The 12,281-nt window shown below is 37.9% G+C and overlaps 1 protein-coding gene across 1 annotated transcript in view; it reads right to left on the reverse strand.

The window, feature by feature from the left end:
• Window positions 1-283: 283 nt before the first annotated feature.
• SLC39A9 (solute carrier family 39 member 9) overlaps window positions 284-12,281 on the reverse strand; it is a 25,509-nt gene continuing 13,511 nt past the window's right edge. The window contains exons 3-7 of the mRNA XM_008926955.3: window positions 11,133-11,324; window positions 9,571-9,639; window positions 8,374-8,459; window positions 6,353-6,487; window positions 284-4,680 (exon numbers count right to left, since the gene is read on the reverse strand). Of these exons, the coding sequence (XP_008925203.1) occupies window positions 4,450-4,680; window positions 6,353-6,487; window positions 8,374-8,459; window positions 9,571-9,639; window positions 11,133-11,324 (713 nt within the window). The 3' untranslated portion in view covers window positions 284-4,449. The remainder of the gene's footprint in view (window positions 4,681-6,352; window positions 6,488-8,373; window positions 8,460-9,570; window positions 9,640-11,132; window positions 11,325-12,281) is intronic.

Raw genomic sequence — 12,281 nt, forward strand, 5'->3', positions numbered from 1 at the left:
TAAACCCTGGGAGAGACAGGAGTTGCCAAATGCCCCTCTCAAGCAGAGCTGTCAAATCATATCTGCATCAATACCTTTAAACCCATTCATACCTATATCCAAATCAACCTGCTAGACTGCCTCCCAACATGCAGTTTCAGTCCAGGCTTCCAGGAGGTGCTGGAAGAAAAGCACAAAAATAAAATGTACTGTCTGCACCGCTCGCATCCCATTTAAGACTTAATTTCCCTTTGTCAGAGGTATCACAAAACCCCATGCAGTAAATGACAAGCCAACTCCAAAGCACTGCACCTAGTAAAAATTTAATATAATAAAACAAATTGAAAACGGCAACATTATTTTAACCATTCACAATTAAAGTGGAAAAATTATAAGGCAGCCATTCATGGAATGATTTTGTGTACAAATGGTTTGGAAAAAAGACATTAAAATTACAGTTCCATACATGGAGTCAGGTAAACAGCAATGACCACGCAATGTTTTTCCCTGGAAAGCCAAGGCTGCTGAGAGATATAAGAACAGTAAGAAAAAATATTATTTTTTAAAAGAAGTTTGATGTGAACAGGAATCTGAAATTCATCATAAACTTTCCCACCAATCTGCAATCACTTCTCCTTCTCCCTCCACCCCCAAAAGAATACAAGTACGTTTCCCTCCTCTTCTTCCCAAGTCCCAGTACAGAACAGGAAGGAACCAGCAGGAACATTTATTCCACAGCATCTCTCTTATTCTGCATTCAACTGATGCCACACGGACGCATCTGCTACCGTCAAAAGCTCCTTGAAGGCTCTGAACTAGTTCCTGAATAATTATAGTGGTTTTCCTGGGCCTCTTGGATAATAGTAACCTTTTACACAATCCACCTGGAAATGGTTTTTTGAAGTCAACGGTGGGTTTCTGTGTTTAATACCCAGCTATCTGACAAGCCACAAAAATCAAAAAGTCCTGTCTAGGTGTGACAGTTCTGCCATCCTCACTTAAATTAATGTCCGTACAGCTTCTGCATCTGTCATCAAGTGCTGGAAAAGAAGTATTTCCCTTCTTTATATAAGGAATAATAAAAGCATTAGAACAGTAGGGAAAGTACTTGAACAGACCAGGATCAACAGAAATAGCTTTAGTCCAATTCCTATTGCCAATTAAGAAATCATTAACTGAAAAAAATCAGGTGATGACAAGATTATGGATTTCCTGGAGGGATTTACAGAAGGAAAGGGAGACATTTAAACATTACCTGCTAGACTTGCTGCCATCTACCTCACAGAAGAAAAAACAAGCAGAGATGGCTATTACAGAGAGAGTAAGAGGAATTTGTTTGTACCAAGGTCCCCTGAGGAGTAGAAAATGATACCAGATGGCCCTCACTACACTCAATGCTTGGATTTACTGTGACAGATGGGGAGATAGGTAAAAAAAGGTTATAATAAAATGGGCCATTTCTTTTAACTCATTAAAATACTCTGCTTCAAGAAAATAATCCTCTATCTGGTACTAACAATTTGGAAAGGTTTGATAATTCAAAATGTTACATTCTCCTTATCACATAACCAAAAGTTTCTTTAGTCACTGCAGTTTCAGTTACAGAATTTAAAATAATAATTCCACACAGAGATAACAGAGGCAGCCAAAACAAAATGCTGTTGCCATTTCTGAAAAAGAAAAAAAATAAAAACCACAGAAGTCTTCTATCACTTAAGTGCCACAATGAAAAGCATGTTGTCAAAATTTTTGTGCCAATTTTAAGTTGCCAATGTTTTCATTCCAAATCCCTCACCTGCTGCTGTAACTTGGATTCTATACTTCATGAATCATTAAACTGAGTATTACTATTTCTGATGGTTGCTCCAGAAACTGGAAACATGATCTGAAGGACAGGAAAATAGAAGGATGACAAGATCTTTTAACAGTGGCACCTATGATTAATATGTCAGAGGTTATATTAGCAGTGAAATCACGTCCTGGTCAATACACACTGATCCTTAAAAGAAGGTACTATCCACATGCTCTAACACTGGAACAAAAGGCATAGAATAGGACCTTAGTTATATACCTCCCTAAACCATTGCTATTGTTATACACAAAATGAGGCTGAAGTGGAATGCAGTCGGGATGCCCCCTTAACTCCCAGGGCAAGGTGCACATGCAAGTGACAGATAAGAGCTTAAAGAATAAAAATTTACTGCTTTACTAAACATCAGCACCTAGTGCTGCACTAAGCTATCTCCTGCTTCTGTTACTGCTCTTGCAAACCCTCCAGGTTTGGAAACACTTATATGGAAAAATTAAGCAAGGTAAAATAGTGAGATTATCAAGGAAGAAATTAATTAGTGAGAAATCAGGAAGGACACTGGGACTTCTGGTGTAAACATCCCTGTGTATCATTTGCACATGCTAGAAACCTGTTTCATTGAACTTTTTTAACCAGTAACTTACTAATTGCATATATATGTTGTAAAAAACCAAACAAAACCATATAGGAATGCACAGGAGAGGATCTCATCCACGTCATTAATTTTGCAGTGGCTTTTCAGAACACAGAAGGTCTAATGCAAAAAATGCTTGTTTAGGCCTAAAACACCAATTCTACCTGAAAATACTGTCTCATGGGGAAAAATGATTTTTAATAATTTTGCATGGATTTTTATGTAGTAAAAGACACGAATAACAAGCCGTCCTGGGAATCAATACCAGGTTCAATCCTAGGATACACCTGTATTGTTAGAAAGCCAACAGACAGAGCAACCAGCAGTCCAAGAGCCAGGCCAAACCCATAACTGAACTAACAGACAAACAGAACAATGACAAAAATGGGAAGAAGAGGCACAATGGGCTGTGTAGTATAAGTAATAAACGGCATCAAAACCAGACACTCATTCAAATGGAAACAAGAAGCACTTCAGTTAAGAAGATATTTCAAGCCTTGACAATTCATTTCAAACAAAAAAACAATCAAAAAGAAAAATATATTTGGCAATGTTATCTTTAAAAAGTGCAGACAAAGTACAGTTTAAAACAGGTATGGCATTAAAAAGTTTTCCCCTAAAGAAAGAATGTTATGCTGATTCTGTGCATGTCAAGAACTCCTGACTTTTCAATGCACTACAGTTACTAGAGTGTAATATATTCTGAATAACAGAAATGGTGCCTGACAAGACAAAGCTGTGCCTGGGAAATAGAGGGTTCCTTCACCACTCCTCTGCAGTGAGAGACATCATGAATTGGCAATAAGTCCTTCAGTAGATTCACCAAAACTAATGCTTCTCAATAAGAGGTGAATGAACAATTCCCAAAGGAAGAACAAAATGTCTAACAAGTCCACTGGGAACCCACCAGTTTGGTTTTCTGTTTGTTGGGGTTTTTTTGTTCAGAACTGCTTTAGAAACACTTTGTACTCTATCTGCAGCATAAATATTTAACTAAACATCTAGTTTTGTTATCCTTTATACCTTTTATTTAGTGAAAAACTCACACAGCCCTCCACTGATTTCAGCAGTTCGGACTTTTGAAAATGAGCTAGTAAAGTTCTCTGGTCCCTTAACTGCTGTCTCCATCAGATTTCTACTCCCCAGAGCCCAGAACAGCTCTATTTCAAAGGGCACTATGGGTATTTCTCTCAATAGAAGCAGTAGTGTAATCATAGTACCCAAGATGTAATTCCTGCTAACATTTTTGGTGCTTAACACATGACTGACTTGGAAGCAGACCATCTCCCAAGAAAAAGTGCCTTTTTAGAATTTATTAACCATTGGATAAACAATCAAAACACTGTTCTCCTTGCTTCTATCCTTTGTCTTAAATAGTGGAATACACTGCAAAATTCACTTGCACTTTCTTAACCGGCTGATTCTTAGTCTAATCCTACACTTTGTCTACATAATTTCTTTCCTATCAAGTGACTCTTCTGTGACAACAGCAGTGTTATCCAGAGTTCCAAATGTAGCCCATTGCTGCAATACAATTAGTGACAAACAACACAAGGACCAGTTATGTTGCCAGGACAGCGCAGAACCGATAGAGCAGAGCCCCCTTCTTCATCAGTAAGACTTCAACCTTTCATAATGCAGCAATCCGTGGTTTTTACCCTCAGCTGTGAAAGCTGAACTGCAGGATACTTTGGTGATTGCAATTTCGTGATGAGTTGCTATGTTCTTCCCTGCTTACCTTCCTTAAACTTCAAATTCCATCTTCCCTGAGAATAGGGCCAGAAGTAGCAATTAAAATAGCAAATGTCTTCAGAAGAGAAAGTTACATAGAATTTACGTCAAGTTGCCAAAGTACATTTTGCTACACTAAAAACTTTCCTAGTATTCCTCATTTTGCAATCAAGATTCCCTCTGAACTCCATACAGTGGATGGGATGGATGATGGATAAGAGACAATGGTAAAGGGAGCAGCTGACATTTTACTGCTCATGTCAGATCAAGGAGGAGAACAGTGAAATCTGAGCTTTTAGTGATGGTGTCCAATAGACAAAACTAGAGGAATAAGGCATCCTAATACTAGGGCTGCCACCTCCAGACGACTGAGTCCTTTTCCTCCAGTTGTTTCAGGTTTGTGGCTATGAGCAATTCCTCCTACTTCTGGAAGGACATGAACTGTGGCAACGTAAAGAAAAGTCCCAGCAGAAAACAGCATAGCAACTCCAGTGGCATTGACTTCTGAAAGAGCTTCTTTGCTGCTCTGAAACACAAAGAGCAAAAGTGAGGATAAGCGGAAGTTCTTCAATGGGTAACAAAAAAAAATTCTGTATATGTCCAGACACAACAGGATTTCTATGAACTCTCTTCTCTCGCAATGACAAGCATGTTCTTTTGTGTCTTGCACCTTACATGTAGTAACAGGCACTCTAAAGTTGGGGGGGGCAGAAAGACACTCCTCATCCAAGTTGCTTCACTTTGGACTTCTTGCAAAAGAAAAAAAGTCACAGTCTGTGCAGAAGCATCTTGTTTGACCATCTCACAACATACAAAACATGTTTTGAAAAAAAAATAAAGTTGATATTGCAAAGCCAAAAATTTTAGGAAGAACATTCAAGATTGGTTTTTTCCCCCCTTTTTCTAAACAAAGGGTTCAAATAAGATATTAGTCTTTAAATATCTGGTGTTCAGAGCCAAGTCCCAAATCATCACTCATTCAATATTTCATTTGTATGTAGAAGGAAACCCCTAAAACTTTTCCAGAATTTCCATGCAAACTTCATGAAGAAATGCAACTTCTGGATCAAAACTGAGCACCTCTCCACATTCATACTAGGATTAAGATCACGCTACACATCAGTAAATGTAATGAAATGCAAACCCACTCATATCAGATTCACATGCTTCTTGAACACTTTTCAGCTCAGGTGTGATCTTAGTTCTCTGGTACATTCTTGGGTCATTTTTTCAAAGAGCAAAGATACATCTTCATCTGGAACTATAAAACTCCTGTGACAGCCCTGATGCCTTATCAATTCTCTGTTCTTGCTGAAGCGCAAAATGCAAACCCAACTCTTGATGAGCATGCTTCAAAAGAATGCTCAAACAGAATTCTTATTTCCATTTACAAACCCAACCCTTTTTTCTGCTGCCTCTTGCACTGTAATGTCAAATATAATTCCTCTCTGGCAAGTAAAGGGATTAGCCCAGATGATTTATTTAATCTTTCCTCTCATGCCTTGGGTTTTGTGAGATCATGTTATACTCTTTACAACACATGCCCACAGTGTGTCACCAGCATGACCCACAGCAATTTGGAAATACAGGAATGCCAAAAGATATGCTATAAGAAGCAGAAACATTTAGTTAGGACAGAGATGATAAACCCATGTGCAGTGGCTCATTTCACAGGCCATTTGTTGTATAGACCCAAGACAAGACTATGCTTTAAGGAGTAAGAGAGGCAAAAAGGCTGTTCTAGCTGAGTATTCAACTTCTGACACAGACTTTGAACACAGAGGACCACTTCTGGGATGGTAGGGGAAACTAGCAAAGATTATTTTCTACCTGCACATTAAAAGAAGAATGCATGCAACAATGCTGAAAATTACATAGTTAAGTAGGCATCTGATAAAGCCTGGTATATGAGTAAGTTGTTCTCAGTGGAGAGCAACAGAAAGTAGAAAAGACAGAAATCAGACTTTTAAAAAAAGCTATACAAAACTCTGTAAAGGCATTATATCACTGTGATGGAAAGCATGGGTTATTTGTTTTGTGCATTCATGTTGCTACCTTTTCATCAACTTTTTTTAAAATCTCCATTCTGCTAAATTTTTCAAGCAGTTTGGAATTTTGTTATATGAAAATCATGATATTCCTTTCCCCAAACTCCAGCACTAAGCTAGATTTTGGGCAGAACAAGATCACAGACCTACCTTGCTTAGCCCTAGGTATGTCACCATCGACATAACAGGTGCTGCCAATGCAAAGACCAGCAAGTGTTTTCTAATTCGATTCCGTTCTAGCCCCGCATGCATCAGGAAGGAGACCAGGCCAAAGGCAGCTGGTGCCTGCAAAAAAACAATACACACTGGTAATACAATACATTCTAAAACCCCTTGAAATATGAGAAAAAGTTGAAATACAACTTACTATGAAATGTACTGAATTGGAAGAAATTCAGGACGAGCACTAGTATGTTGCAGCTAACCCAAATAAACCATCAGTTCTGCAGACCACCCCATCTTAATAACTGTACCTAATGGAAACTCACACTCTGGCTATCAGAAAACACATACCTGTGTAGTCATTATAAATATTAAAATATTCATTCTGACTTGAGTCATTGCTATAATCTCCAAGTTTCCATTAACTTCGGTAATTTCTTTTCTTGTTACTACTACACATCCTTAGATAGAGAGTTTCTTTATCTACAGCAGAAAAATTCTAAAATTAACACGAGGAGGGAAAAAATTGCCCAAAGACAGGTAACTGTCAGCCTCCATGTTAACAAAGACTTAAAAGGTCTTTTGATTACTTCATCATTCAGTTTCATTCCTGTTCCCATCAGGTAGCAAACAAACAATCCCTTCTCTCTCTGCTGACATCCAGTTTCTTATCCAAAAGGCATAGCTGTCCTACTACTCATGAAATTTACTATATCTTTGCTTGCATAAAGACAATAGCAAGCATGACATTTTTTATGTCCTACATTTTTTATGTAGGTCGCTAAAATGCACTGAGCATTTTTATACATAATCTTTTTTTTTTTAAACATAGAGGATGGAAACCATGAGTGAAAGAAAAAAGATGAGAAAGACAAAAGCATCAATCAGGATAAGAGTAGGACAAAGACACCAGAGAAGAAATACATTTCCCTTCAAATACCAAATATTTCATAGGAGTAATTTTCCTCTTCTAAATTTGTACAATTTCAGAAGTCAGTTAATTTGAACATTAAGAATAACAAAAGTTTCAATTAGCAACAGCCACAAATTAAGCTTCACACAAGATGCAACGTTGACATCACCACCTCTGAGGAGGGTTACATAAGCCACAGTTTCTTGTATGAACACTGAAGAAAAGACATACTAGATGTGGGTTCCCTAACATTTTGAACATGTAATTATACAAGCAAGTTATTCAATAATGTATGACTAACTACTGTAATCCATCCATGTGTTACCATAAGGCAAATAGGCATCTGCACATGTATATTTAGAGCCTTTACATTTGCACAAGTATTAAGGAAAGATCTTCCCATCTTCAAGAGCTATTGTTTGCTTGTTACCAGCAGAAACATATTTAATTTTTTTTCCTGCAGTCATCGCATATGACTGATGTTGAAACTACTACAATAACAGACGTAACTAGAAGTTGTAATTTAGTACACCGATATTGAGTGGTTTCAAAAGACTAACCCTTTAAACACTAAAACCCTTCAAAATAAATATCCTTTCCATTTTCTTAAGAACATCACAGAACCAAAAGATTTGTAATCAGCATAAAACTGCTTTTCCTCCTTTAATGCCCTAGCATATATTTCTGTGCTTCACTTCTCTGGATACATCTCTTACAGCAGTGAGAATCTATAGGGCTTTTGTTTGTTAAAACAACCAAACACTACCACACTAGCTTCTGAAGAAGTGTGAAGCTGACATTTCTTCATGAGTTATTATTCTCTCCTCACTTTTGGGAGACTTGTCCCAGCCACTGCAACCAAGGTAGGCAGTAGGCAGTCAGATTTCTCTTTCATTTGTACCCCATTCAGACTTAGCATCAATCATTTGTTTTTCCATCATACATCATACCAGCGCTTTTTGGTCCCTGAAACTGTACTATTAACCTGTTTATTTCAATGGCATTACATCACTGAGGAAACTTTAGATCTTTAGCAATTCCTCTGTGCTTTAGTACTTTTGAAGAGCAAGTAAGATTTTTTTGGATGATGACTTACCTTGTGCAACATAATTGCAACAAACACTATCAACTGGACACTAGTCTGAGAAGTAGAAGCTGCTGCACCCAATGCAACACCATCAGCTGAAAAAGGAGTGCAAATTCATGGATTATTCCTCCACATGAGCTTCCCCACCCCCTCAACGGCTGACAGTAAAAACCATGTTGATTTAAGAAGTTGTTATTCAAAATGCCATTAACAACAGCAACTCAACACTTGCCTTTGTTTGTTAAGCCACAAGATTTCAGAATATCAGACAACCCTCAACAGGAGCTGTCTCATATTTCCCAAGACCATGAAAACCATACTGAGAATCTACTCAGGATTGATACATCCTTTCAAATTAGAACCAGGTAACAAGTTTAGTTGTTTTAGTCTTCTGTAGTAGAACAAGCTTCCTGTCTAAATTAAAAAATAATCAGTTTTATTATTACCCTTTAAATGATTTTTCAAATATAACTATTGTAAATAATTTTTTATCATTTAACATAAATATATTGTCTAAATGAAACAGAAAACGGATACAATATTATTCCTTAATATATAGACACTTTGTTTAGTGAAGAAGTATCTTTTTGATCAACATCTGACTTCCCTAGACAGTAACCCTCAGTAGAAGATTAAAAAGCATCATATTTATACTACATATCAATCAAGAATAAAAATGATCTAATTATTTCTGCATGAGTTGACTGCAACACATGCACAGTCAGTCTTTGCAAGTTGCACTGTGTTTCAGTTAAATCTTTGTGCTCCACCTTACGTCTTTTTTCCTACAAGATACTATTTTTTAAATTAGTATTTTTAAAAAAAACCACAGGTGAACCAACAAGCAAACCCAAAGGTGTTTCATACTACTTATCAAACGCCTTAGCATGTACTGAAATTCAGCAGCTAGAGGAGCCAGCAAAGGAACCGAAGTGGCAGAGAATGAGCATCACACAACCTTTCAAATGGGAAAAATAAAAGAGTGAAAATACCATACCCAAATAAAACTCTGTGGAACATCTGAGAACTGGTATTTTCCCAATTAATTCTGGGAATATCCTTAGTTCTCTCTGCTCTACCTTTTTTTTTTTTTTTTAATAAAAAGCGACCTTCAAATGCAAAACCCAAGTGTGTCCATCACATCCAAAGATGACCCACACAGCAATGGATGTCCTTGTCAAGCACTAACAATAGATCCCACGTTACCTGCAGCATGGACTACTAGTCCCAGTGTTGTGGTGATTTTGGAGTTGCCTGATCTTGCAGCTTCTGGATCTGAAACAATCATGGGAAAAGTTAAAATAAAGGGATCAAATACATAAATGATGCTGGAAGAATGAGAAATTAATTCCATAAGCTGCACTTGGCTGACAGCAATGGTATACTCATGTCAAACATGAGGAGATACTCACTAAGAACATTTCCTTTAAATTTGTTTGGGATTGACCAGTACTAAACACACTCAAAGAGAGTCACGTTTTACATCATACCTCCATTCTGGCCTACAGAATTTTTCTAATTTAGACAAAGTAATATCTAGCCACTTGGGAGATAACAAAACTGCAAGACATCACTTCAAGAGAAAAGTGTTTTTCTCCAGCAGCTTTAAAAAAACATTACAAAACCACTACATTTCCAGTGACAGAGGTACAGGCTAGTTAAAACTTTACTTAATATCCTATTTTATAGTGTGTATATCTAACACAGACACAATAAAATTTTCTTTTGGTATTTGCTATGATCAGAAACATAGAAAAGGATTATAACCTGTACAAACCAAGCATTCTTCTGACAGTTGCTCACCTGCGTCTTCCTGACATCCTTACTGTCCTTGTTTCCTTCTAAAAGCTTTGAAAATCAGCTAGCCATGGCTGTGGTTCCATTTACACTTCTTCAGGAGCACAAGGGTGACACAGCCCCTGCACTGGTCTTCCATCTGTCCCACCACACTAACCCCATACAAGCATTTGCACAGCTACACTGTGAACTGCCAAGAATCCCACCAAAACATATCACCCCTCTCCTCTGTGTGTTTTACTTCTCCTTTAAGATCAATTCCTTAATTTTTGAGGGCCAAATTCCACCATTAGAGGCAATTATGTGGGAGAAAATGAGCAGCTAAAGGCAATAAAATATCTTCTCAAATGACAGAACACCTTTGGTGTATTTCAAGTGTATTAAGCCTCAGGCAGTAAACAAAGGCAACTGTAGTCTTGCAAGAAGTTGACAAACCTTTAGACAAAGCAGGAGATATTTTAAAGTAAGTCAAAGTGAAGCTCTAGATTAGTGTGGGAGGTCCAGCTGTGCAGTTACAGTAAAGGACCAGAGCTTACCTCTAATCCTTTCTGCATTCTTACTTAAGATAACCTGTTCTTTGCAAAGTTTACCTATATGTATGACAATTATGTAGGAAAACCCAAATGAATATAAGACTAACCTGAAGTTTTTTGGAAAGTCAAAGAAATCCCCTATGGGTGATACTGTAAAACAGACAATAACTCAAGTGTCAAGTCACCCTTCACCCCCACACCATATGTGCTCATACTGTTATTTCATGTTAGAGAAGCAAGCTCTCAAACTATGCTGAATTTCAGGATACAGTTCCAGCATAAACATTTCACATGGACCCTGATTTATGTTTGTAAAGCACCTACTGAAACACTCTGGACAAATTAAATCTGGTAGCACTCACAAAAAAAAATAAATCACAACATGGTAATTAAAATGAATTAACAAATCTAATTCAATCTTACTGAATCTTTACTTACCATCTGTAGAGTGCACATGAGAGCTGCCTATCTGATCCACCAAAAGCATGAAGACAAAGCCAAGGACAAGGGATACACCGATGTAGGCATGCAACCTGGAATGGTCGTGGCCATGCTCAGGTACAACCGCGACTTTTGCTACCTTCTCAGACTCAATCACTCGCTGCATCTCGCTCGCCGGGTGATGCTTCCCTGTGACAGGCAAGCAAACAGATTAGGAGATGGGACTAAACATGACACGGCCACCTTTTTCCTCCTTTGCTGAAAGCCTTCCTTACACTTTCTTGGACAATACAGAAGTCCTTATTTAAGGTCTTTCTTTTTTCTGGTTGGTCTCTCCTCATACATCTTCAGCGTGGAAAAGCAAGTAAAGCATTAACACATGATAAGCTAGGCTACTTTGTTTAAATGCTGCACTTTAAATACAAATTAATTGATAAAAATTGCTGTATAATTCCCTTTTAATTGAAGTTGCCAATTTTGTCAATATTCAGTGATACTCTCAAGCAGTTACTTCATAATCTTCATTTAAGTGAGAAAATAAAAGCTTGTCCATGCCCTCCCCACAACATTTACTTCATCTCACTGAGGTACCCTGAAATCAGACGAGCTCCAAATGAGTCTAAAATCTAAGAATGGAAAAGATGATGTCTTGTGCTGGTTTTAAAAGTTAACCAGCAGGGGGAATGAACCCAACTCAAAGGAGAGATTATAAGTCAGAATAACAATTTATTAAAATAATACAGTAAGTACAATAATACAAACAAACAATTGGTCTCAACCCACAAAAACCCAAATGTGTAACCCAGTACCCTGGGGCCTGAACAAAGTGGTGTTCCTTGGGCCCTGTTTGAGTCCAAAGTAAAGGGAGAGGGGAAGAACCTGCTGGTGGGAGAGCTGCTGCAGTCTGGCCAGAACTGGTGATCGCAGTCCAGTGGTGGTCTAAGTCTGGTTGAGAGCGATGAGATGCAGCCGTCCTCTGGATCCCACGAGTGGATTGAAAAATGTTCCAAAACTCCAAGATTATATATCCTCCAGTTCAGGCAGGAATGCTTGGTACTCCCCTCAGGGTGGGGAGTTTCACAAAGGGTGTGAGGACAGAAACATCCTCCTATCTCACAGGCCTCTTAACACCTAGTTTATAGCCTG

This window comes from Manacus vitellinus, unplaced genomic scaffold (assembly GCF_001715985.3).
Source record: "Manacus vitellinus isolate BGI_N305 unplaced genomic scaffold, ASM171598v3 scaffold_6_pilon, whole genome shotgun sequence".
NCBI lineage: Eukaryota > Metazoa > Chordata > Aves > Passeriformes > Pipridae > Manacus > Manacus vitellinus.